This window comes from Prenolepis imparis, unplaced genomic scaffold (genome assembly GCF_030444845.1).
Source record: "Prenolepis imparis isolate NDT839.2.m4 unplaced genomic scaffold, iyPreImpa1.0 SCAF_433, whole genome shotgun sequence".
NCBI classification, from domain to species: Eukaryota; Metazoa; Arthropoda; class Insecta; order Hymenoptera; family Formicidae; genus Prenolepis; species Prenolepis imparis.
In genome coordinates this window covers 1-25,359 of record NW_028141591.1, presented here as the reverse complement: position 1 = coordinate 25,359, position 25,359 = coordinate 1, and the positions used below count along the sequence as shown (strand labels likewise).

The window sequence follows — 25,359 nt, the reverse complement described above, 5'->3', positions numbered from 1 at the left end:
AAGCAGTGGTATCAACGCAGAGTACTTGTACAAGCCTACGTGGTGGTAGTTCGACGATATGTCATTTCTAAGTGTTCACATTGCGACAAGATCAGGAGAATCTTCATTGATAGTAATTGCAAAGAATATATTGCTATTTTGTTAATACATTGCAATTTTCTAACTGTTTCAATTAGAAATTACAGCGTTCTAGTAGTCAACCTAATGTATCATAAATATAAATAACGATTCATCATTGGAGGAGTTGCAATATACAGATGTGTACAATCTCACTAATAGAAAGAATGGTAATAAGAGTTAAGGCCCTTGCACAATGCTAGGCGATAGCGATAGGAATAGCGATAGCGATAGAATAGCATCTATTCTCTGTTCCTATTGGTGGAATAAAAAATATTTACCAATAGGAATAGAGAATAGGTACTATTCTATCGCTATCGCTATTTCTATCGCTATCGCCTAGCATTTTGCAAGGGCCTTTAATTTTCTTAGAAATAAATAATCTTTAAAACCGTTTTTAATTTATTTTTTTATTATTTATAGCTGTTACTGACTATAATCGTCGTTCGCCTACTCTTTCGGCAAGTTCGATATCCAATTCAAGCAGATCATCAAGTCGTACAGAGCGTTGCAAAAAAATGGAAACTTTGGTAGAAATGTCAGATGCTAGATTAAATTTTTGGAAAACTGCATCTCAAACACTAATAAATATATCTGATGATGATGAAAACACCCAAGATGGAATACGTCACTGGATCTTATATTTGGAAAGCGAATTACGTACCGCTGTGAAGTTAGCCCCTCATTATTTAAAAAATTAATTTTTTTTCAGAGTTCTGTGTAGATCTCCGATAGTTCCAGAGTTCTTGATAGTTTTAAGAAATAGTTCTGGCCATTAAAGACATGAAAAAGCATTTCAAAGATATGGGGGGCTAACTTCACGCAGCCCCCCATTTTTTAAAAAAATTATTTTTTATTAGAGTTCCGGATAAATTTCACATAGTTCCAGAGTTCTTGATACATTTCAGAAATAGTTCCGCTCGAGAAAATTTAAAAAATCGAGGTTGAATATTCAAAAGTAGTACAACAAAAATAGTCATAACTTTAAAAGTATCAGTTTAATGCAATTTTCTTATTAAGATTTTTGATAGAACTCCGCGGGGGCTATCCAGAACTCTTAACAGAACTCTCAGAACTCTTCAAAAATTCTTTTTGTACTTTGAACTACAAATTCGACACATATAATCGTTCGTAACTTTTTCGCTATCAATTCTACAGACTTTTGCCATTAAGATTTCTGATAGAACCCGCAGAGTTCTATCAGAAATCTTAATGGCAAAACTCTGTAGAATTGATAGCGAAAAAGTTACGAACGATTATATGTGTCGAATTTGTAGTTCAAAGTACAAAAAGAATTTTTGAAGAGTTCTGAGAGTTTTGTTAAGAGTTCTGGATAGCCCCCGCAGAGTTCTATCTGAAATCTTAATGGCAAAAGTCTGTAGAATTGATAGCGAAAAAGTTACGAACGATTATATGTGTCGAATTTGTAGTTCAAAGTAGAAAAAAAATTTTTTAAGAGTTCTGAGAGTTCTGTTAAGAGTTCTTGATAGCCCCCGCAGAGTTCTATCTGAAATCTTAATGGCAAAAGTCTGTAGAATTGATAGCGAAAAAGTTACGAACGATTATATGTGTCGAATTTGTAGTTCAAAGTACAAAAAAAATTTTTTAAGAGTTCTGAGAGTTCTATTAAGAGTTCTGGATAGCCCCCGCGGAGTTCTATCAAAAATCTTAATAAGAAAATTGCATTAAACTGATACTTTTAAAATTATGACTATTTTTGAGGGACTACTTTTGAATATTCAACCTCGATTTTTTAAATTTTCTCGAGCGGAACTATTTCTGAAATGTATCAAGAACTCTGGAACTATGTGAAATCTATCCGGAACTCTAATAAAAAATTTTTTTCAAAAATGGGGGGCTGCGTGAAGTTAGCCCCCCATATCTTTGAAATGCTTTTTCATGTCTTTAATGGCCAGAACTATTTCTTAAAACTATCAAGAACTCTGGAACTATCGGAGATCTACACAGAACTCTGAAAAAAAATTAATTTTTTAAATAATGAGGGGCTAACTTCACAGCGGTGAATTACGTAAAATAAAAGACAGGAAAAGATTGAAACGATTACAAAGAAAAATTATCGACTTACAAGGCAACGGTTGGAAGTGTCCCTCACCGATTTTAATGAGCTTTGAATATGTTGTAGAGCATTGAAAAATATTAGACCCGTATTTTTTTAGCAGCGTATCTCGACGTTTAGGGGGTAAAACACCCCCTTGAAAAAAATCGGTTTTTTTATTTCTGAGCTAATATCGTCAAAACGGTAAAAGATATAAAAAAATGTTTCAAATAAAAGTTTTATGGTTTTTAATGTTCTTTAAAACAGTGCAATCAAAATTTTCGAAAATTTTGGTGGGAGGGGGATTTCGAAAAATTTGACATTTTTGAAAAATTTGATTGCACTGTTTTAAAGAACATTAAAAACCATAAAACTTTTATTTGAAACATTTTTTTATATCTTTTATCGTTTCGACGGTATTAGCTTAGAAATAAAAAAACCGATTTTTTTCAAGAGGGTGTTTTATCCCTAAACGTCGAGATACGCTGCTAAAAAAATACGGGTCTAATATTTTTTAATGCTCTACAACATATTCAAAGCTCATTAAAATCGATGAGGGACACTTCCGACCGTTCCCTTGTTAGTAGATAATGAAGATGAATAAAAAAGACTTATTACTTTTAAAATTATTTATAAACAAACAGAAATTATTGTTTTGATATAATACTTAAAATAATTACAATAATGTTAGATGCTGTTCGATAACAATAAAATGTAATTTTTGTACGTACCGAACGTAACTTCTTAACTCTTATTCCAAGATTAATATCAATTCTTTTTATATTCTTGCTATGTATAATCCTTCCTTGTTTTACGACGTTATTTCATATTATGTACAGGACTGAATGTAGTACAGGTTATATAGGAGTTGTCTTCATCTTAGAAACAGGAACCAGAATATTTATAGGATTCAAAACAGGAACCAGGATATATATATATATATATATCTGTAAAGAATTCCTGCGTCTCTAAAGAAATTAGGAAATATAATTAAAATATGAATTAAATGATATCACCGTAAGGCAAGATAAAAATGATTATGGATAATATCACCGTAAGGCAAAATATGAATAAGAGTTTTATAGTTTTCAGTTATCACCTTTTAAGGCAGAGAAAATATTAATCAGCTTTGATAAGATTAGATTGATAAAAATATAAATCACCATAAGGCAAAGATAGAATTAATTTGATAAAGATATAAATCACCATAAGGCAAAGATATATTAATCACCATAAGGCAAAGATAGAATTTGTTTGATAAAGATATAAAACACCATAAGGCAAAGATATATTAATCACCATAAGGCAAAGATAGAATTTGTTTGATAAAGATATAAAACACCATAAGGCAAAGATATATTAATCACCATAAGGCAAAGATAGAATTTGTTTGATAAAGATATAAAACACCATAAGGCAAAGATAGATTAATCACCATAAGGCAAAGATAGAATTTGTTTGATAAAGATATAAAACACCATAAGGCAAAGATAGATTAATCACCATAAGGCAAAGATAGAATTTGTTTGATAAAGATATAAAACACCATAAGGCAAAGATATATTAATCACCATAAGGCAAAGATAGAATTTGGATGATCACCTTATGGCTAGCCTCAAATAATTGGCTTGATGGAAGGTATCGACTATCATGATATGTACTTACATGATGTCCCCAATTGGACAAAGTCGACCTTCCTAACCAGATATATGTAATTAACCAAATATATTTCGATGTATCTCTGATGATCTTGATATTTCCGTACGATGCGCATCGTGTCGATTCAAACATCCAACGAACCACCATAAACAGCTGCATAGCAACCAGATCTTTTTCTTTTCTCACGGCACTCTATGAAAGATTCGAATAGACTTTCCTATACATTTTCTCCGCCCGCATTCAACAATAGATTTGTTGAATGAATTTCAGGATCAGTTGGGATAATACATAATTTTGTTATAGGTCTCTTGTAAATAGAGTTTGCAGTTTTCACTGTAACAACTCTGGTTAAACCGTCTGGTCCTGGATGTAAATGTATGACTCTTGCGAGGGGCCACTTTCCTGGCGGGTAACGCTCATCCGTAATTAATACTAAGGATCCTTCCTTTATTTCATTCGAAGGGTGATACCATTTAGAAATGGCTTGATACCTTTGTAAACACTCTATAGACCATCTTGACCAAAAGTGATCTACTTTCTGTTTAAGTAATTGCCAGCGTGAAAGCAAAGATGTCTTTTCAGTTAATAGACTCGGTTCCGGTAATGTAGTTGGTGCTTCTCCAATAAGAAAATGTCCTGGAGTCAGGGGTGAATAGTCAGATGCATCATCTGATAAAGGACATAATGGCCTTGAATTTAACACTGCTTCTATTTGTACAGTTATCGTTGTCATTTCTTCATACGTTAATATAGTATCCTTTAAAATTCGTTGTAAATGAAATTTAATAGATTTTACAGCTGCTTCCCACTTTCCTCCAAAATGAGGGGTTGATGGAGGATTGAATTTCCATTCAGTGTTATCTTTAGCGAGAAGATAGGCAAGGTCACGTAATTCATTAGAAGATGACTTGAAAAAACGTCTTAAAGTTGCATCAGCTCCAACAAAGTTTGTTCCACAATCACTTTGTAGCGTAGCACATATACCTCTTCTACCAGTAAACCGTTTATAGGCAGCTATAAATGCATCAGTGGTATAATCCGTAACTACTTCTATATGTATTGCTGATGTTGTGAGACAAACAAATATAGCTAAATAGCCTTTATAAGTTTTTGCCGCTCGCCCTCTCCAAGTCTTCATTATCACGGGACCAGCATAATCTAAACCTGTGTTATAAAAAGGTCTTGCTGGAGTCACACGTGATGATGGTAATTGACCCATGAGCTGTTTCGCTCGAATTCCGCGATACCGTGCACACCTTCCACATCTTAGGATGTAAGAACGTATAGGTGCTCTTCCACCGATAATCCAATATGAACTTCGTAAAAAACCGAGAGTAACTTGAGTACCTCCATGTAGCGTCCTTTTGTGAGCATCATCAATAATCAAAATACTTAACGAAGATCTTCTTGGTATAATAAGTGGATGTTTTGTGTCAGACTCTATCTGTGCATTATGGAGACGACCTCCAACACGAAGTAATCCTTCATGGTCTATAAAAGGTGTAAGGCGAATCAAAGGGTTGGATTTAGGCAAATGCTCTCTATTAGAAATTATACGAATCTCGTTCGAAAACCATGCTTGTTGTACAATTCGTACCCAAAAATTACGACTCTTCTCGATTTCCATGGGTGTTATGGGATGTTTAATCAGTGTTGATTGTGATTCTCTACGGAGACAACGAATAAATCTGCGACAAATAGAAGTAATTCGTAATAATTTCATGAGTGAAGAGTACTTATCCAACAATTCCCAGTATAAAGGTTGATGGGTGACAGCAATCATGACTTGTCTGGATCGTTCTTCCAAACCAGTTTCCGGTAACTCTTTACACTTGAAAGAAGGCCAAGATGATGGAGACTCAGAAAGCCAATTTGGTCCTTTCCACCATAGATCAAATTTAATTAATTGATCTGGCCTTAAACCACGAGATGCACAATCCGCAGGATTTTCTTTCCCAGGAACAAAATGCCAAGATCCATAAGGTAATAATTCTTGTATAGTAGATACACGATTACGAACAAAATCTTTCCATTTGGTTGGATGAGCCGAAATCCAAGAAAGAGTTACAGATGAATCAGACCAACAAAACACCGATACGTCAGAAAGTGCTAGTGCTTTTAAAGTATGTACAGTTAATCGCGCTAATAACAAAGCCGCAACAAGTTCAAGACGTGGAATCGTAAGCCGTTTAATTGGTGCAACCTTTGTCTTGGAACAAATCAGTTGAGTAGATATTTTACCATCGTTACTGGAAATTCTTATATAAATCACAGCTGCCATGGCTAATTCTGATGCATCTGAAAATCCATGAATTTCAACAGAAGTACTGGAATGAACATAACCAAACCATCTAGGAATTGCTAATTGATCTAGATGCTGAAGTTGTTTTCTAAAATTCTCCCAACGATATTGCATGTCTTGAGAAAGAGGTTCATCCCATTCAATCTTTCTTAACCAGAGTTCTTGAAGAAAGATTTTGGCTGTTATGAGAATAGGTGCGATAAGTCCTAATGGATCATATAATTTTGCGATTTCAGAAGAAATTATTCTTTTAGTATATTTTGTAGTAGATGTTGGTAAAGCTGAAAAATGAAACGTGTCCGAGTCGGGTCTCCAAATAAGACCTAATATCTTGCAAAGTGTAGATTCAATTTCCACAGCAGATGACGATTCTTCACATTCTTCACCTAATGAAAGAATTAGTAAAAGAATTTTGATTAGATGATGTAGCTACATGAGCAGCTATTTTTGTACGAGACTTTCCAAAAGAGGAATGATCCTTATCCTTATGTGATCCAGAAGAAAAAGTATTATTATGTAAATTAAGATTCTCTAAAGCTCGTGTCCTCCCAATAAGAAATTCTTCAAATTGTAAGTAAGTCGGATATGAAGAGGTTGAACCAAGTTTAACCTCCCATGCTTCTCGAGTTTCAGGATCAAGTATTCTTACGAGCTGATGTAATAATAATGGATCCCAATGATCTACTTCACAGTTCAAAGCACGTAAAGCACCAATAACTTCTGATATGGTTGTCAAAAGAGTTCTGAGACCTTGAGCGCATTTTGTTTTAAGCGGTTTTAAATTTGTAATTCTATCCAATTGAGTAGTAATCAAAAATCGTTTATTCTCATATCTTGAAACTAATATATCCCATGCAACAGTAAAATTTTCGTCAGAAATAGGCAAATTATACATTAACCGAGCCGCTTCACCAGTTACACATGTCTTCAAATAATGCATCTTCTCAACGTTTGATAAATCTTCATTATCGTGAATCAAAGAAACAAATAAATCATGGAATGATCTCCATGATTGATAATCTCCTGAAAAGCTTGGTAATTTTATACGAGGCAATGCACTACGAGGTAATTGTGAGGTAGATGATGCTACATGTTCCGAATGAGTAGGTCGAGATTGCCGATCTACCGTTTCTAAATCATCTCGATATGTAAGTAATTTAGCACGAGAATATACATAAAACGCTTGACAACGTTCATACACGTGTTCTTTAATATATGATTGATCATTATTCTCAGAAAGTATCTCAAGATATAAATTTTCATGTTCTACTTGAAATTTAGACCAATTCTGATCAAGTAAATCCAAACGTGTATTAATTAATTGACGATTTAAACGTGAAATTTCTACGATATCAAAATCCGCTGCATCTTGTATTAGATTAAATCGACTTTTTTGTAAAGCGATCTTTGCTTCTATATTAGACATCTTGAAAAGCTTGGGATCCGGCTCGAAGGACCAAAAAATGTTCGATAACAATAAAATGTAATTTTTGTACGTACCGAACGTAACTTCTTAACTCTTATTCCAAGATTAATATCAATTCTTTTTATATTCTTGCTATGTATAATCCTTCCTTGTTTTACGACGTTATTTCATATTATGTACAGGACTGAATGTAGTACAGGTTATATAGGAGTTGTCTTCATCTTAGAAACAGGAACCAGAATATTTATAGGATTCAAAACAGGAACCAGGATATATATATATATATATATCTGTAAAGAATTCCTGCGTCTCTAAAGAAATTAGGAAATATAATTAAAATATGAATTAAATGATATCACCGTAAGGCAAGATAAAAATGATTATGGATAATATCACCGTAAGGCAAAATATGAATAAGAGTTTTATAGTTTTCAGTTATCACCTTTTAAGGCAGAGAAAATATTAATCAGCTTTGATAAGATTAGATTGATAAAAATATAAATCACCATAAGGCAAAGATAGAATTAATTTGATAAAGATATAAATCACCATAAGGCAAAGATATATTAATCACCATAAGGCAAAGATAGAATTTGTTTGATAAAGATATAAAACACCATAAGGCAAAGATATATTAATCACCATAAGGCAAAGATAGAATTTGTTTGATAAAGATATAAAACACCATAAGGCAAAGATATATTAATCACCATAAGGCAAAGATAGAATTTGTTTGATAAAGATATAAAACACCATAAGGCAAAGATAGATTAATCACCATAAGGCAAAGATAGAATTTGTTTGATAAAGATATAAAACACCATAAGGCAAAGATAGATTAATCACCATAAGGCAAAGATATAATTTGTTTGATAAAGATATAAAACACCATAAGGCAAAGATATATTAATCACCATAAGGCAAAGATAGAATTTGGATGATCACCTTATGGCTAGCCTCAAATAATTGGCTTGATGGAAGGTATCGACTATCATGATATGTACTTACATGATGTCCCCAATTGGACAAAGTCGACCTTCCTAACCAGATATATGTAATTAACCAAATATATTTCGATGTATCTCTGATGATCTTGATATTTCCGTACGATGCGCATCGTGTCGATTCAAACATCCAACGAACCACCATAAACAGCTGCATAGCAACCAGATCTTTTTCTTTTCTCACGGCACTCTATGAAAGATTCGAATAGACTTTCCTATACAGATGCTATGACTTTTATTTTTTGTTAAATTAGTATTACTTTTATATGTGAAAGTTATACTTACTATCTTAGATTTATACTACTTATGATCTTATGTTTATGATACTTATGTTATGATATTATGTTTATGCAATACTTATTATCAATGTTTTGGAACATTGTTTAAAAATTAATATTATTATCAATGTGTATGGCGCACAATAGAGAAAATATTAGGAATAAATATTAGGAATAGAAATTATTTTAAAATAATAAAATTAAAAACTGATACTAATACAATAATTCGGTTATAAAGAGCTAGTTTTATAGCCCGAACTATAACCAGTAGTTATTAGAAATTAGAATTTACTGAATATCTTTATAGAATACTGTAAAACATTTTTGCTTATAAAAGAGCGCTCTCGACAAACGCTCGTCGCGTGAAAACGCTAACGCAGCGAGACACGCGCGAAGCACCGGAAACCGCGAGATGCAAGCGAATACTTGCGACTTCAACCTGCTTCGCTTGCAGTTAGAACAAAAACGCGTGAATATTACTAACCAATCAGAGACCTGTTTCCAAGTGTCTCTCCCGAAATAAATCCAAGAAACAAAGAATATAAAAGACCGAGAGTCAGCCCGCGAAGCAAGTCGCAAATTAAGATCTAAATCAGAAGTAACGAAATCGCTAATAATAGATCGAATTATTAAACAGCGTTAATAAGAAACGGTTAATAACTAACAACCGACTACTGTAAGAATACCTCTAAATCGAGAGAAGGGCAAAATAAAGTGAAAACTCAAGATAATTGAAATAAAAAGAGTATATTTCTAATTATTAAACTCCTCGGCTCCTACGACATCCTGTGCGACCCGAGGATTCTCATCCTTTTCACTCGGCGCAACCCCGTACGGCGACACAACATTTTGGTGGCACCGGTGGGATCGCGCCGACGGACCGCCAGGACTAGCAGGAACCTGAAGACCTGAAAACAATACAAAAGTATTAGAAAAATCAGGCACGTCGAAATAATCGACGGACAACATAGAAAGCAGTATATTAAAAATTAAGACCGGCAATATACACACATACATAACGTGTGGAAGCAGGCACGTGTGGAAGCAGGCACGTCAGTTAGAAAAACAGCTGACGGAAATAAGCAGAAGCCACAGTGCAGTGAGAGAGAAGGACGGACAACGCAAGCAATACGAAGAGCGAGAAGCAAGCAGCTGAGAATCGAGTAGGATCGCCAACGTCCCAAGGACAACGCCGACCTGCGATAATCCCACGGACAACGCGTCAGCACCGAGCGACGGCCTGCCGTATCAAGCACGAGCACCAAGCCGCCAGCCGTTATCAGCCCAGGAGCGATCGAGTTGCATCAACAGCAGCCAAGCCGTACCGAGCGATATAGAGCGTAAAGATGCGAGCCGTAATACTGTAAGTCCGACCCTTATAATATTTCTGCGTGAATGTCGGAAGGGAACAAGACACCCCCGAAACCGATAGCGAACAAATCTTGGCTACATAGCAACTCAGCCAAACGAGCGATTCAAGCGTTACCATTAACTGTAGAAAGACTCGAGCGAGTTCGTAGAAAATTATAATAATATTTTCAATTGTGATTATTCCGAAAAAATTATTACAAAATCGATAAAGACAAACAAAAAAAATATAAAATATTAAAGTCAGGAATGTCAGTTGTAGTAATAGTAGCAATAGTATAGTAGTAGTTCTTAATATCTTTAAATTATAAACAAAAGAAGATCGACTAATCTAGCGAGACGTTACATACGGATCTCGACGCGCCAGTGAAATTGCGCGAGTTTACGCTGACATTCAGCAGCAGCGCGTGAAGTGAATTTCGTCTGTAATTCAATACAACAATATTTTGTTGTTCTTACAGACTAAACTATGACACGGAGTGTTTAGACCATATATATTTCCCGATGATAGAACATATGTATAATATCTAAAGCCAAGCGTGCGCTCATTTATCATCTGTTTTCGGTTGACCTCAGTTCTGTGTTTATATTATTGTCTCGATCTCATCTTTCCATTTAAAGACCAGTCGCGATGTATCGTTTAACAAGTGCGAGTATATGTCACGTTCCCGTATGCCTCTGTGTTTTCTAGCATCGGTAAGTTGCCTCTTTCTTTCGTGTTTCTTTGTTAGCTCGATCAATTTTTCTTTAATCAACACAGGTTTGCAATAATATGCATTCACAAACGTACTCTTTCCGTTTGGTAACGATGAGAGGTGACGCTGTTGCGATTATACATTGGCTGCGGGGCTCTTCGCCGTTTTTTGCCGCACGATTCTTATGAATCATTCTTTCTTTCTTTTATGTACGTATTGTTTCTATCTTTAATTTTAATTATTCTTTATCTCATGTTGATCCTCCTTTTTATTATAATTATACTAAATTTCTGTTTACCATCGCCTCACCGTTTTTTGTTAAATAATTTTTGCCATTTTTTCAATTTTGTATTTTTTACCTTTTATTTTTATTTTATGTTTGTACAGCTTACTGAGAATGGCCCGAATCAGGGACCGAAACGTTTGAATAAATTAACTTTATAACTATAAGTTCGTTTCTTTTTTTTGTCGCGCTTCTATCCGCGCTCGGCTCTTATTAGCCCGTTTATTTATTAATTTTAAACTATGATAAATGCAATGATGATGCCAGCGATGCGACGATTTAATTCAATGTCCGTTTTAAATCAGAAACCGACTTTATATTATAAAGTTATAAATTATTTTTGATCTTTTAATATTGTATATATGTATACTCATATTTTAGATATACAATTGCTACAGAGAATTCCAAAGAAATTTCTTGAAGTATGATTTTTTCTTTCTTTAAAATTGAACCGTCATCAGTATACATTAGTTTATACAAAGAAGAAGACTCGGCAAAAAATCATTCTAAATAAAAAAAGAAACATTTGAAATTTGAAGTTTTAACTATAACGCATTATTAGTGATTTTGTAAAATTTTTTATCTTCTATGTTTTGTGCTTTAAAATAGAACACATTGAATTATTCATTAAAATTTATTATATTTATTAAAAAAATATGTATCACTGAACTTATCCTTATTTTAATTACATGATCTTATAATTCTATCGTTTTATTGCGAGTTCTATATCCGAATCATATCGTTATGAACAGTAGACGTTAATGACAATTGGAACACAAGAAGAAAAGAAAAAAAGATCTCGTGAGATAAAAGAAGAACTATCAAAAAAGTAGAGAAAACATAAATTAAAAATGAAACAAAACATTACTTACAAATAAAAATATTTCATATCGATATGATTGTGTCGAACGCGAGAGAGAAGAAGAGAGAGAGAGAGAAACACGAAAGAACAAAAGTAGAGAGAATGAGAGAGAATGAAAAAAAATAAGAGAGAAAAAATATTTTTCGCAACAAAAACAGCGTTAGAGATAATGTATCACTTTTTTGAACAAAAGAAAGGACAAAAGTATTAGAATTACAAAAGAATGAAAGAATTTTAGCAATACGTATAGCATACTTTGGAGATCTTAGCCAAGAACTCTGTAAACAGTTGTTCTTCTTTATGTTTGAAAAACATCGAAGAAATCTGAATTGACTTAAACTGAACATTGCACAATATGAATATTATATTTTCATTTTTTTCAAATTATAATATGTACTTTTCCTCTATATTTTCTTGCATGTGACTAACCGCGGATTGCTATAAAGGCTGTCTTTTCAGTTACGGAGTTTGCGGTAGGAGATCACCAGATGATTAAGTATAAAATGTTAGTGATTGCATCCATCATATTATAGATGTGATAAAAGCTACCTCCGATGCCAGAGATAGCGTGTAACAATAAATTCATGATTTCGCAGCATTACGATCACCTGTCAGTAGGTATACTATGCCAATTCTAACTCAGGTCCTCCGAGGGGAGTGCGGGGCGCGGGGGGTTCTCCGTGGCGAGGGGTATGACGTCACGCGGGGCGGGGGTATCTCGATGGTGCGGGGGCTGACGTCACGCGGGTGGAGGGGATGTTTCGACAAAGGAGGGGGAGTTTTCTGAGTGCAATATTTGTAGATGGATATCTTTACGACTTTTTTTTTTTTTTTTATGAGGGATCCTAGACATTTTCCCAAAAAGGTATAGAACAAGCGCCGACGATCGACAATTTTGTACCCTCGCTAGTATAATTTTATTACGGAAGCGCCGATGTCCGGCTGCTCGAACTTGTCAACGGAGCGTTCTAGAATCCATAAAACTATGTTTTTCATTTTATGGACATTTTATCATTAGGAAAAAAATGAAGATTTTAGGGCCAACGCTGCGACGAACATGTTGAAACGTGATTAGGTGCAAAAGCGTTGACGTTCGGCAGCTTTGTACCCTCGCGGAAAATCCTCCATAAACGAGAGCGAAACATTTTTTCTTAATATTTTTAAGGAAGAATGCAAGTGTCCTATTTGCACAAAATAAACTTTTGGAGATTGTGCTGGGACACTTAAAGTGAGAATTCTACAAGTGTTGTGAAACTGGCGAGTCAGAAAAAATCGAAGGTGTCTTCGGTGGTACAGTTTCTACGAAATCGTGAACTCGGTGTACAGAAACCCCAAACAAAAGATTTGGCCCATTTTATAGAAATTCATGAAGATATTTTAAGAACAACTGGCGGTTTATCTAAATGCTTCAGAGCACACAACAATATCAAATGCTTTCGACGTTGCTATAAAAGCTGTGTGGTTTACTTTAAAGGATCTGAGGACCCATCTCGTATTGGTCGAATGGATATGCCATCACCATCGGCATCATGCGAATCATCGGATTATGATTTTTCGGACCAAGATATTGAGGAACCATTATAATTTTTCAGACCGAGATATTGAGGAACCATATTCTCCCTAACCTGTCATGGAGGCAGTATGTAATACTTGTAAGTATTTATTTAAATAAATTAAAATATTTATAAATTAATAAAAAAAAATTTTCTGTTATGCAGAAGGGACCCCTTGCTGTCCCATAATGGTCCTCTACCGCCTCGCTGCCACCGCCCCACCACCTCGCAGCCGCTGCTCAACCGCTTGCCGCCGACGCATTAAAAATTTTTATATTTTGTATTTTAAATTTATATTGTTTATCTATTTATCTTATTATTTGTATTTTTCTTATATATTCATATTATATTATTATATTTTTTATATTTTTATATTATATTCATATTATATTATTATATTCTTATATATTCTTATATTTTAAATTTTAAATTCACATACACACACATTCACACGCACACACACACACACACACACACACACACAAAATTATAAATATTACACATACCTATTTTATGAATAAAAAAAAAATTATTTTAAACATATAAACACATATTTTACTTTAGAATAATTCCTCTCTTTCCTCCCATTTATATTAAGAATATTATTATAAAAGAATCATTATTATTAATATTGGAAAAAAATATTTAAAAAAAAAAAATCTCCTTCGCATGCGCCTCGCGCTATCTCTTTCTTCTCTCTCGCGCTATCTCTCTCACGGTTCCCAGCCTCGCGCTATCTGTCACTCTTTCGTGTACCTCGCCGCGACATATCTCTCCTTCACATGCGCTATCTCTTTCTTCTCTCTCACGCTACCTCTCAGTCTCTAGCCTGGCGTTTCCCCTTCCCCGTATGACGTCAGACCCCGCAAGGACCCCGCAACAAGTTATGTATGAGAGCTGCTTACGGGTGGGAGAAAGATGGAGAATGGAAATGCATGCAAAAATTACATCATAATTTAGACTTTAAAAACTCTTTATTTATATATTTTTTCTTACATATTATGGACTAAAAATTAAAGCTGCCAGCTCACAATCGATGAGTTGATGTTTATTGAAGGCGTCGCTAGCGCGTATTACATTTGATACTTCTTTAGGATTCTCGTTACATTGGACGCGATATTTGAAAATTGTGTAAATTTAACATCGACTGTCTCGGTAATTTTAACCAATCGATCAAAAGATACATCAATGCATGGATCGAGATCGAACATACGATGTAACGTCGATTCGATCATCATCATGCATACATTTGAAGATTCGAGACTTATGAGTTTGGCGTTGTTAATCGTATGAACTCGCATTGTTAGCGGTCCAACGCTTATAAAACTGTGGACATCATTAGACGCGTTCCGAAGAAAATTTTAAAGTATCATCGAATATGAAATTTTTATGCTTTTATTCCATATATTCCTACAATTTTTTTTTTGAAGATCTTATATTGAAAATTATTGTACGGAATTCACAAATTTGACATAATAACTTTATAAAAGCGTATTTATTTCGTTTTTAAATCGGATTTTTTTTTTATGCAAAGAATAATATTATAAAATCGTAAATCCCCTTACTAATCTTGATCATTGAATAAATCTCACCATTTATCTACATTTCCCTTCAATCAGAAATTTATATAAATTTAAAATCATACTATATTATCGTATGCAATTAATTACAATTGCGATTTAGTGCGATTATTTATATTTATAATAAAAAATGGAAAAATGTTTATATTTGTTTTATTTGAATATAAATGCATAACGAGAAGACTAGAGGAGACCGGGGCTAGTAGGCTCAGTTCAAAGATATTATAAAATACCTCTTTTGTTATAAAATATATATTTTTTTTTTTTGAACACGCGTTTAGATTGGTCATCACTAATTAAATAAAAATATATTATATAACTAATTTTTATCAGATCTATATTGATGTTTTATTTCTTCTAATATAACAATATTGATATGTGTGCAATTGAAAACTATTAAAATCATCAAAAAAGCCCGATCTCTAAAAGTTAATAAATTATATAATTTTTTCCGTGATTCACGTATATGGCACCACTGTGCGACATCTCTCTCGCGCTATCTCTCGTAAACACCTCACGCTCTCTCTCTCTCTCTTTTAAGCGTTCTCATGGTCCTTTCCGCAGGTATAAACAAAACAGCGTATGGCGTATAGCGTTACGGTGAGCGCTGATGTCCAACTGCTCGAATTTATAAACAGATATTTATTACTACGATTTATCTGAGGGGATGGGGCTGAAGCTTAACTTTGTGATGAACATCGCAGAGACAGACCCTCTCTCCATAAGCTTCAGCCCCATCCCCTCAGATAAATCGTAGTAATAAATATCTGTTTATAAATTCGAGCGGTTGGACATCAGCGCTCACCGTAACGCTATACGCCATACGCTGTTTTGTTTATACCTGCGGAAAGGACCATGAGAACGCTTAAAAGAGAGAGAGAGAGAGAGCGTGAGGTGTTTACGAGAGATAGCGCGAGAGAGATGTCGCACAGTGGTGCCATATACGTGAATCACGGAAAAAATTATATAATTTATTAACTTTTAGAGATCGGGCTTTTTTGATGATTTTAATAGTTAATTTTCTTTCACAATTTAAAGCAGTCGCTGAGCTAAGTATCGCTAAGTGTCATCGAGCTAAGTTATTAAGTGCAGTGCAAAATGCCTTTTGGATCGGGAGACATTTTGGGCCCAAATTTTTTTTTAACAAGAATATCCTTAGGACTTCATGAAATAATAGACATAATATCTTGGAAGACCCACCTGCTAGAAAATTTATTGAGGACTCTGTTCCTTATATTCACAATGCCGGTAAGTTTTTATTATTATATAATAAATTTGTTTATTAATATTATCTACCAAATTTGTCGATTTTCAGAAAATAACCGAGGAATCCATCCAAATCGGTGGATACCTTAATCATCGGCATATAGAACAAGTACGAAATTATCGGCGGTGCGATCGGCGGGAATTGGCCGAGCTATGGGACGACGCGGAGGGGATCGTGGAATGGGCACAGGATTACTAGTGAGATGACGTCTTCTGCCTCAGAAAATTGTTCGGCGAGGAATCATATCCTCCCGAACCTGTCAGGGAGGAATTATGGGGCTAGTGAGTATCTCTTTTTAATTTTAAATATTATTAAAATAATAAAATAATTAATAAAAATTTTAAATTTTTTAAGTTGTTTTTATATCGCTAGTACAATAATCAAAGGGGTAGTTGTAAATTAATCGACCAAACTAGCCAAAATTTGTTTATTTAATAGAAGTTACAACGCTTCGACCATATGATTGTGGTCCTTTTCAAGTATAAACTGAAATAATAATTAATTAAAAAAAAAACGGTTTGAATTCAAAAAGCAGTAATATACATAAATGGATTTGCTATAAAATTTTGAGTACACATGTTCTTATTGAAACACTTCACAAATTTGAGTTAAAACAAATCATTAACATCTTGTTGAATTTTAAAGAGAGAGAAACATTGTATCAGTATGAAACTTTGTCAGTGAGTGAAATATAAAAATAGGAAACCAAGCTAAACGACCTTTATTATTTTGTCATAGATTTTATTTAAGCTATCTGTGTCCTTTGTAGGTTGATTGTATTATTGAATTTTTTAATATACATTTCCGCGATTTCTCTCTTTTTCACATATTTCTCATTATGTAATATATTAGGTTTTGTCCAAATCAAATTCATGTCCGAATTCCAACTTATGTTTACTTATAACGGAATGATTGGTTTCATGCAATTTTATATTGTTAAAATGCTCTTTCACTCGAGTACGTAAGCGCCTTTTTGTTTGGCCGATATATGACGCATTACAGTTTTTGCAATCTAATTTATATACAACATTAGTTCTCTGATCATTATGTAAACTATCTTTACCACGTTTAATCAATGTATTTAGTTTTTTTTTTTTTTGTTATTTTATAGACGTTGAATGCCACGCATAACACGACATAGATCATAACTCACATCTTTAGCATATGGCAATGAAATAAAAGATGTTCTGTCAGATTGTCCACGATTCATATCACAATCATTATTGTGATTACGATTTTTTTAATACATTAATTCTTTTTTTGTATATGTCGTTTGATGATGGGTTTAGGGAAACAATTATTAAGTAAGATATCATTCACCATCTCAATGCTTTTATGATGGAAAATGTCATTGGATAGTAGAATGACATGATCAACCAGTTTATAAATAGTATTAATTTGATATTTTAAAGGGTGGTTAGAAAAAAAAAAGTTTATATATCTTCCTGAAAATGTAGGTTTCCTGTACCAATTAGTAATGAGTCTATTGTCAGAACGAATGATCGTTGTATAATGGAAGAACTGACTTCAATTTCATATGTGAAATTCAAGTAATAATTCAGGTAATTATTAAAAGTCATTAATATCTCATCTATTTTTGTACGTGGCAATATAGCAAGAACGTCGTCTACATATCTATAATATATGGATACAGTGACACTTAACTAACATAAACATTGTGTCTCCAAATCATCCATCACAATATCTGCTAGGATAGGTGATAAAAGAGAACCCATCGGGCTGCCAAATATTTGTTCATAAAACTGACCATTGAAGCTGAAACTAGTTGAATCTAAAATTAATTCTGTTGCATGTAAAATTGAGCTAAATTGAAATTTGTGTTCTTAGCAATGTCAGTCCAACGTTTTTTAATGGCATTTAAAACCAACTCTTTAGGAATATTTGTGAATAATGAACTAACATCTAAAGATATCATTATATCATTATCATTAATAAAAGTATCTTTAATATTTTTAACGTTTATCACTCGTTTATCGCAGTCTGTAACGCTAACTCAGAAACGACTACGAACGGCTCAGAAATGACTACGAACGGCTCAAGAACGGCTCAGAAACGGCTTTGAACGACTCAAGAACGGCTACGAACGGGTCAAGAACGGCTCAAAAACGGCTACGAACGGCTCAGAAACGGCTTTGAACGGGTCAGAAACAGCTTCAAACGGGTCTGAAACGGCTTCGAACGGGTCAAGAACAGCTATCTTACGATAGCGGACGATAAAGAACGGCTATTGAAGAATGACAACAGGAAATGTATGATAAAACAAACAACAAACGGCGATCGGGAAAGCAAAGAAGCAACATAGTTTGGAGATACGGCAGTTTGTGAACGAACTGCAGGCTCCGTCGAGAAAAAATTTTCCCCGAAGACATGTCATAGTGCGGGATATGATGACCTGTGACAAGCCGACATCGTCGAGATGCGTCCGTATTCTCGCTTTTGTCTTTACTCTTGAGTGGTAACCTCTATTGAAACGAGAATACGGACGCATCTCGACGATGTCGGCTTGTCACAGGTCATCATATCCCGCACTATGACATGTCTTCGGGGAAAATTTTTTCTCGACGGAGCCTGCAGTTCGTTCACAAACTGCCGTATCTCCAAACTATGTTGCTTCTTTGCTTTCCCGATCGCCGTTTAGTAGGTATACTATGCCAATTCTAACTCAGGTCCTCCGAGGGGAGTGCGGGGCGCGGGGGGTTCTCCGTGGCGAGGGGTATGACGTCACGCGGGGCGGGGGTATCTCGATGGTGCGGGGGCTGACGTCACGCGGGTGGAGGGGATGTTTCGACAAAGGAGGGGGAGTTTTCTGAGTGCAATATTTGTAGATGGATATCTTTACGACTTTTTTTTTTTTTTTATGAGGGATCCTAGACATTTTCCCAAAAAGGTATAGAACAAGCGCCGACGATCGACAATTTTGTACCCTCGCTAGTATAATTTTATTACGGAAGCGCCGACGTCCGGCTGCTCGAACTTGTCAACGGAGCGTTCTAGAATCCATAAAACTATGTTTTTCATTTTATGGACATTTTATCATTAGGAAAGAAATGAAGATTTTAGGGCCAACGCTGCGACGAACATGTTGAAACGTGATTAGGTGCAAAAGCGTTGACGTTCGGCAGCTTTGTACCCTCGCGGAAAATCCTCCATAAACGAGAGCGAAACATTTTTTCTTAATATTTTTAAGGAAGAATGCAACGTATCGGCGTCAACGTTCGGCTGCTTTGTACCCTCGCAGAAAATCGGTCGTAAACAGATAGCGCTCGATTTTATTACTATGATATTCCTTTGCGATAATTTTGAGAGGGATGGGGGTTGAAACTTATGGAGAGCGGGTCTGTATCCACGATGTTCATCACAAAGTATTCAGTATTCATATAGTAAAGAGCTAAGTGTCCTGTGCGAAGTGTCAGTGGCACAGTGTAGTGAGTTAAAAAGAAATGGAAAATAATAATTTCGAGAGAATATTAGACGAGTCATCTGATGAAGATCACGAGTTGTCGAATAACAATGTAGACGAATCTGACGAAGATCATTGTTGTTGAGTGACAGTAATTATATTAGTGATCAACAAGGTAGTGTCTAATTCACAAATCCTTGCGCTAAACGGACGTACAAAAGTTTGCGCCATATACTTTTATTATTCTACGGGTGGTGCTCTGGCTTTATGTACTTCATGTATGATCTCTATTCAAGATTTCGGACACATGTATGCTGTACGAAAGCATGTGATTAAATTACACAATGCAGTGGATTGTCGATGGTGTTGCTATTGTAGAAAATCATTGTGTCAGATATTTCCATGTGATATGTGTCCTATTTGCACAAAATAAACTTTTGGAGATTGTGCTGGGACACTTAAAGTGAGAATTCTACAAGTGTTGTGAAACTGGCGAGTCAGAAAAAATCGAAGGTGTCTTCGGTGGTACAGTTTCTACGAAATCGTGAACTCGGTGTACAGAAACCCCAAACAAAAGATTTGGCCCATTTTATAGAAATTCATGAAGATATTTTAAGAACAACTGGCGGTTTATCTAAATGCTTCAGAGCACACAACAATATCAAATGCTTTCGACGTTGCTATAAAAGCTGTGTGGTTTACTTTAAAGGATCTGAGGACCCATCTCGTATTGGTCGAATGGATATGCCATCACCATCGGCATCATGCGAATCATCGGATTATGATTTTTCGGACCAAGATATTGAGGAACCATTATAATTTTTCAGACCGAGATATTGAGGAACCATATTCTCCCTAACCTGTCATGGAGGCAGTATGTAATACTTGTAAGTATTTATTTAAATAAATTAAAATATTTATAAATTAATAAAAAAAAATTTTCTGTTATGCAGAAGGGACCCCTTGCTGTCCCATAATGGTCCTCTACCGCCTCGCTGCCACCGCCCCACCACCTCGCAGCCGCTGCTCAACCGCTTGCCGCCGACGCATTAAAAATTTTTATATTTTGTATTTTAAATTTATATTGTTTATCTATTTATCTTATTATTTGTATTTTTCTTATATATTCATATTATATTATTATATTTTTTATATTTTTATATTATATTCATATTATATTATTATATTCTTATATATTCTTATATTTTAAATTTTAAATTCACATACACACACATTCACACGCACACACACACACACACACACACACAAAATTATAAATATTACACATACCTATTTTATGAATAAAAAAAAAATTATTTTAAACATAAAAACACATATTTTACTTTAGAATAATTCCTCTCTTTCCTCCCATTTATATTAAGAATATTATTATAAAAGAATCATTATTATTAATATTGGAAAAAAATATTTAAAAAAAAAAAATCTCCTTCGCATGCGCCTCGCGCTATCTCTTTCTTCTCTCTCGCGCTATCTCTCTCACGGTTCCCAGCCTCGCGCTATCTGTCACTCTTTCGTGTACCTCGCCGCGACATATCTCTCCTTCACATGCGCTATCTCTTTCTTCTCTCTCACGCTACCTCTCAGTCTCTAGCCTGGCGTTTCCCCTTCCCCGTATGACGTCAGACCCCGCAAGGACCCCGCAACAAGTTATGTATGAGAGCTGCTTACGGGTGGGAGAAAGATGGAGAATGGAAATGCATGCAAAAATTACATCATAATTTAGACTTTAAAAACTCTTTATTTATATATTTTTTCTTACATATTATGGACTAAAAATTAAAGCTGCCAGCTCACAATCGATGAGTTGATGTTTATTGAAGGCGTCGCTAGCGCGTATTACATTTGATACTTCTTTAGGATTCTCGTTACATTGGACGCGATATTTGAAAATTGTGTAAATTTAACATCGACTGTCTCGGTAATTTTAACCAATCGATCAAAAGATACATCAATGCATGGATCGAGATCGAACATACGATGTAACGTCGATTCGATCATCATCATGCATACATTTGAAGATTCGAGACTTATGAGTTTGGCGTTGTTAATCGTATGAACTCGCATTGTTAGCGGTCCAACGCTTATAAAACTGTGGACATCATTAGACGCGTTCCGAAGAAAATTTTAAAGTATCATCGAATATGAAATTTTTATGCTTTTATTCCATATATTCCTACAATTTTTTTTTTGAAGATCTTATATTGAAAATTATTGTACGGAATTCACAAATTTGACATAATAACTTTATAAAAGCGTATTTATTTCGTTTTTAAATCGGATTTTTTTTTTATGCAAAGAATAATATTATAAAATCGTAAATCCCCTTACTAATCTTGATCATTGAATAAATCTCACCATTTATCTACATTTCCCTTCAATCAGAAATTTATATAAATTTAAAATCATACTATATTATCGTATGCAATTAATTACAATTGCGATTTAGTGCGATTATTTATATTTATAATAAAAAATGGAAAAATGTTTATATTTGTTTTATTTGAATATAAATGCATAACGAGAAGACTAGAGGAGACCGGGGCTAGTAGGCTCAGTTCAAAGATATTATAAAATACCTCTTTTGTTATAAAATATATATTTTTTTTTTTTGAACACGCGTTTAGATTGGTCATCACTAATTAAATAAAAATATATTATATAACTAATTTTTATCAGATCTATATTGATGTTTTATTTCTTCTAATATAACAATATTGATATGTGTGCAATTGAAAACTATTAAAATCATCAAAAAAGCCGGATCTCTAAAAGTTAATAAATTATATAATTTTTTCCGTGATTCACGTATATGGCACCACTGTGCGACATCTCTCTCGCGCTATCTCTCGTAAACACCTCACGCTCTCTCTCTCTCTCTCTTTTAAGCGTTCTCATGGTCCTTTCCGCAGGTATAAACAAAACAGCGTATGGCGTATAGCGTTACGGTGAGCGCTGATGTCCAACCGCTCGAATTTATAAACAGATATTTATTACTACGATTTATCTGAGGGGATGGGGCTGAAGCTTATGGAGAGAGGGTCTGTCTCTGCGATGTTCATCACAAAGTTTAAAGCAGTCGCTGAGCTAAGTATCGCTAAGTGTCATCGAGCTAAATTATTAAGTGCAGTGCAAAATGCCTTTTGGATCGGGAGACATTTTGGGCCCAAATTTTTTTTTAACAAGAATATCCTTAGGACTTCATGAAATAATAGACATAATATCTTGGAAGACCCACCTGCTAGAAAATTTATTGAGGACTCTGTTCCTTATATTCACAATGCCGGTAAGTTTTTATTATTATATAATAAATTTGTTTATTAATATTATCTACCAAATTTGTCGATTTTCAGAAAATAACCGAGGAATCCATCCAAATCGGTGGATACCTTAATCATCGGCATATAGAACAAGTACGAAATTATCGGCGGTGCGATCGGCGGGAATTGGCCGAGCTATGGGACGACGCGGAGGGGATCGTGGAATGGGCACAGGATTACTAGTGAGATGACGTCTTCTGCCTCAGAAAATTGTTCGGCGAGGAATCATATCCTCCCGAACCTGTCAGGGAGGAATTATGGGGCTAGTGAGTATCTCTTTTTAATTTTAAATATTATTAAAATAATAAAATAATTAATAAAAATTTTAAATTTTTTAAGTTGTTTTTATATCGCTAGTACAATAATCAAAGGGGTAGTTGTAAATTAATCGACCAAACTAGCCAAAATTTGTTTATTTAATAGAAGTTACAACGCTTCGACCATATGATTGTGGTCCTTTTCAAGTATAAACTGAAATAATAATTAATTAAAAAAAAAACGGTTTGAATTCAAAAAGCAGTAATATACATAAATGGATTTGCTATAAAATTTTGAGTACACATGTTCTTATTGAAACACTTCACAAATTTGAGTTAAAACAAATCATTAACATCTTGTTGAATTTTAAAGAGAGAGAAACATTGTATCAGTATGAAACTTTGTCAGTGAGTGAAATATAAAAATAGGAAACCAAGCTAAACGACCTTTATTATTTTGTCATAGATTTTATTTAAGCTATCTGTGTCCTTTGTAGGTTGATTGTATTATTGAATTTTTTAATATACATTTCCGCGATTTCTCTCTTTTTCACATATTTCTCATTATGTAATATATTAGGTTTTGTCCAAATCAAATTCATGTCCGAATTCCAACTTATGTTTACTTATAACGGAATGATTGGTTTCATGCAATTTTATATTGTTAAAATGCTCTTTCACTCGAGTACGTAAGCGCCTTTTTGTTTGGCCGATATATGACGCATTACAGTTTTTGCAATCTAATTTATATACAACATTAGTTCTCTGATCATTATGTAAACTATCTTTACCACGTTTAATCAATGTATTTAGTTTTTTTTTTTTTTGTTATTTTATAGACGTTGAATGCCACGCATAACACGACATAGATCATAACTCACATCTTTAGCATATGGCAATGAAATAAAAGATGTTCTGTCAGATTGTCCACGATTCATATCACAATCATTATTGTGATTACGATTTTTTTAATACATTAATTCTTTTTTTGTATATGTCGTTTGATGATGGGTTTAGGGAAACAATTATTAAGTAAGATATCATTCACCATCTCAATGCTTTTATGATGGAAAATGTCATTGGATAGTAGAATGACATGATCAACCAGTTTATAAATAGTATTAATTTGATATTTTAAAGGGTGGTTAGAAAAAAAAAAGTTTATATATCTTCCTGAAAATGTAGGTTTCCTGTACCAATTAGTAATGAGTCTATTGTCAGAACGAATGATCGTTGTATAATGGAAGAACTGACTTCAATTTCATATGTGAAATTCAAGTAATAATTCAGGTAATTATTAAAAGTCATTAATATCTCATCTATTTTTGTACGTGGCAATATAGCAAGAACGTCGTCTACATATCTATAATATATGGATACAGTGACACTTAACTAACATAAACATTGTGTCTCCAAATCATCCATCACAATATCTGCTAGGATAGGTGATAAAAGAGAACCCGGGCTGCCAAATATTTGTTCATAAAACTGACCATTGAAGCTGAAACTAGTTGAATCTAAAATTAATTCTGTTGCATGTAAAAATTGAGCTAAATTGAAATTTGTGTTCTTAGCAATGTCAGTCCAACGTTTTTAATGGCATTTAAAACCAACTCTTTAGGAATATTTGTGAATAATGAACTAACATCTAAAGATATCATTATATCATTATCATTAATAAAAGTATCTTTAATATTTTTAACGTTTATCACTCGTTTATCGCAGTCTGTAACGCTAACTCAGAAACGACTACGAACGGCTCAGAAACGACTACGAACGGCTCAAGAACGGCAACGAACGGGTCAAGAACGGCTCAGAATCGGCTTTGAACGGCTCAAGAACGGCTACGAACGGGTCAAGAACGGCTAGTACTCTGCGTTGATACCACTGCTT

The 25,359-nt window shown here is 34.2% G+C and overlaps 2 protein-coding genes and 1 pseudogene across 2 annotated transcripts; 1 reads left to right on the top strand and 2 right to left on the bottom strand.

Annotated features, from left to right (window-relative positions):
• Positions 1-4: 4 nt before the first annotated feature.
• Positions 5-2,268, top strand: LOC145948520 (uncharacterized; annotated as a pseudogene).
• A 1,781-nt stretch (positions 2,269-4,049) lies between these two features.
• On the bottom strand, positions 4,050-5,051 carry LOC145948519 (uncharacterized). Its single transcript, XM_083058201.1, has one exon. The coding sequence runs from the start codon at positions 5,049-5,051 to the stop codon at positions 4,050-4,052; it is 1,002 nt and encodes a 333-aa protein (XP_082914327.1).
• Positions 5,052-5,235: 184 nt separating this feature from the next.
• On the bottom strand, positions 5,236-7,560 carry LOC145948521 (uncharacterized). The gene is made up of 3 exons (XM_083058202.1): positions 6,735-7,560; positions 5,430-6,520; positions 5,236-5,323 (listed from the first exon to the last, which is right to left on the bottom strand). The coding sequence occupies exons 1-3, from the start codon at positions 7,558-7,560 to the stop codon at positions 5,273-5,275; spliced, it is 1,968 nt and encodes a 655-aa protein (XP_082914328.1). The 3' UTR covers positions 5,236-5,272.
• Positions 7,561-25,359: the final 17,799 nt, after the last annotated feature.

Excerpts from the sequence above, each read along its gene's own strand:
- LOC145948521 (XM_083058202.1), bottom strand. The coding sequence starts at position 7,560 with ATGTCTAATATAGAAGCAAAGATCGCTTTACAAAAAAGTCGATTTAAT. Across the intron at positions 6,521-6,734 it reads AGCATGGGAGGTTAAACTTG|GTGAAGAATGTGAAGAATCG; the intron begins GTTCAACCTCTT and ends TTCTTTCATTAG. Across the intron at positions 5,324-5,429 it reads AGAAGAGTCGTAATTTTTGG|ACCATGAAGGATTACTTCGT; the intron begins GTACGAATTGTA and ends CACCTTTTATAG.
- LOC145948519 (XM_083058201.1), bottom strand. The coding sequence starts at position 5,051 with ATGGGTCAATTACCATCATCACGTGTGACTCCAGCAAGACCTTTTTAT.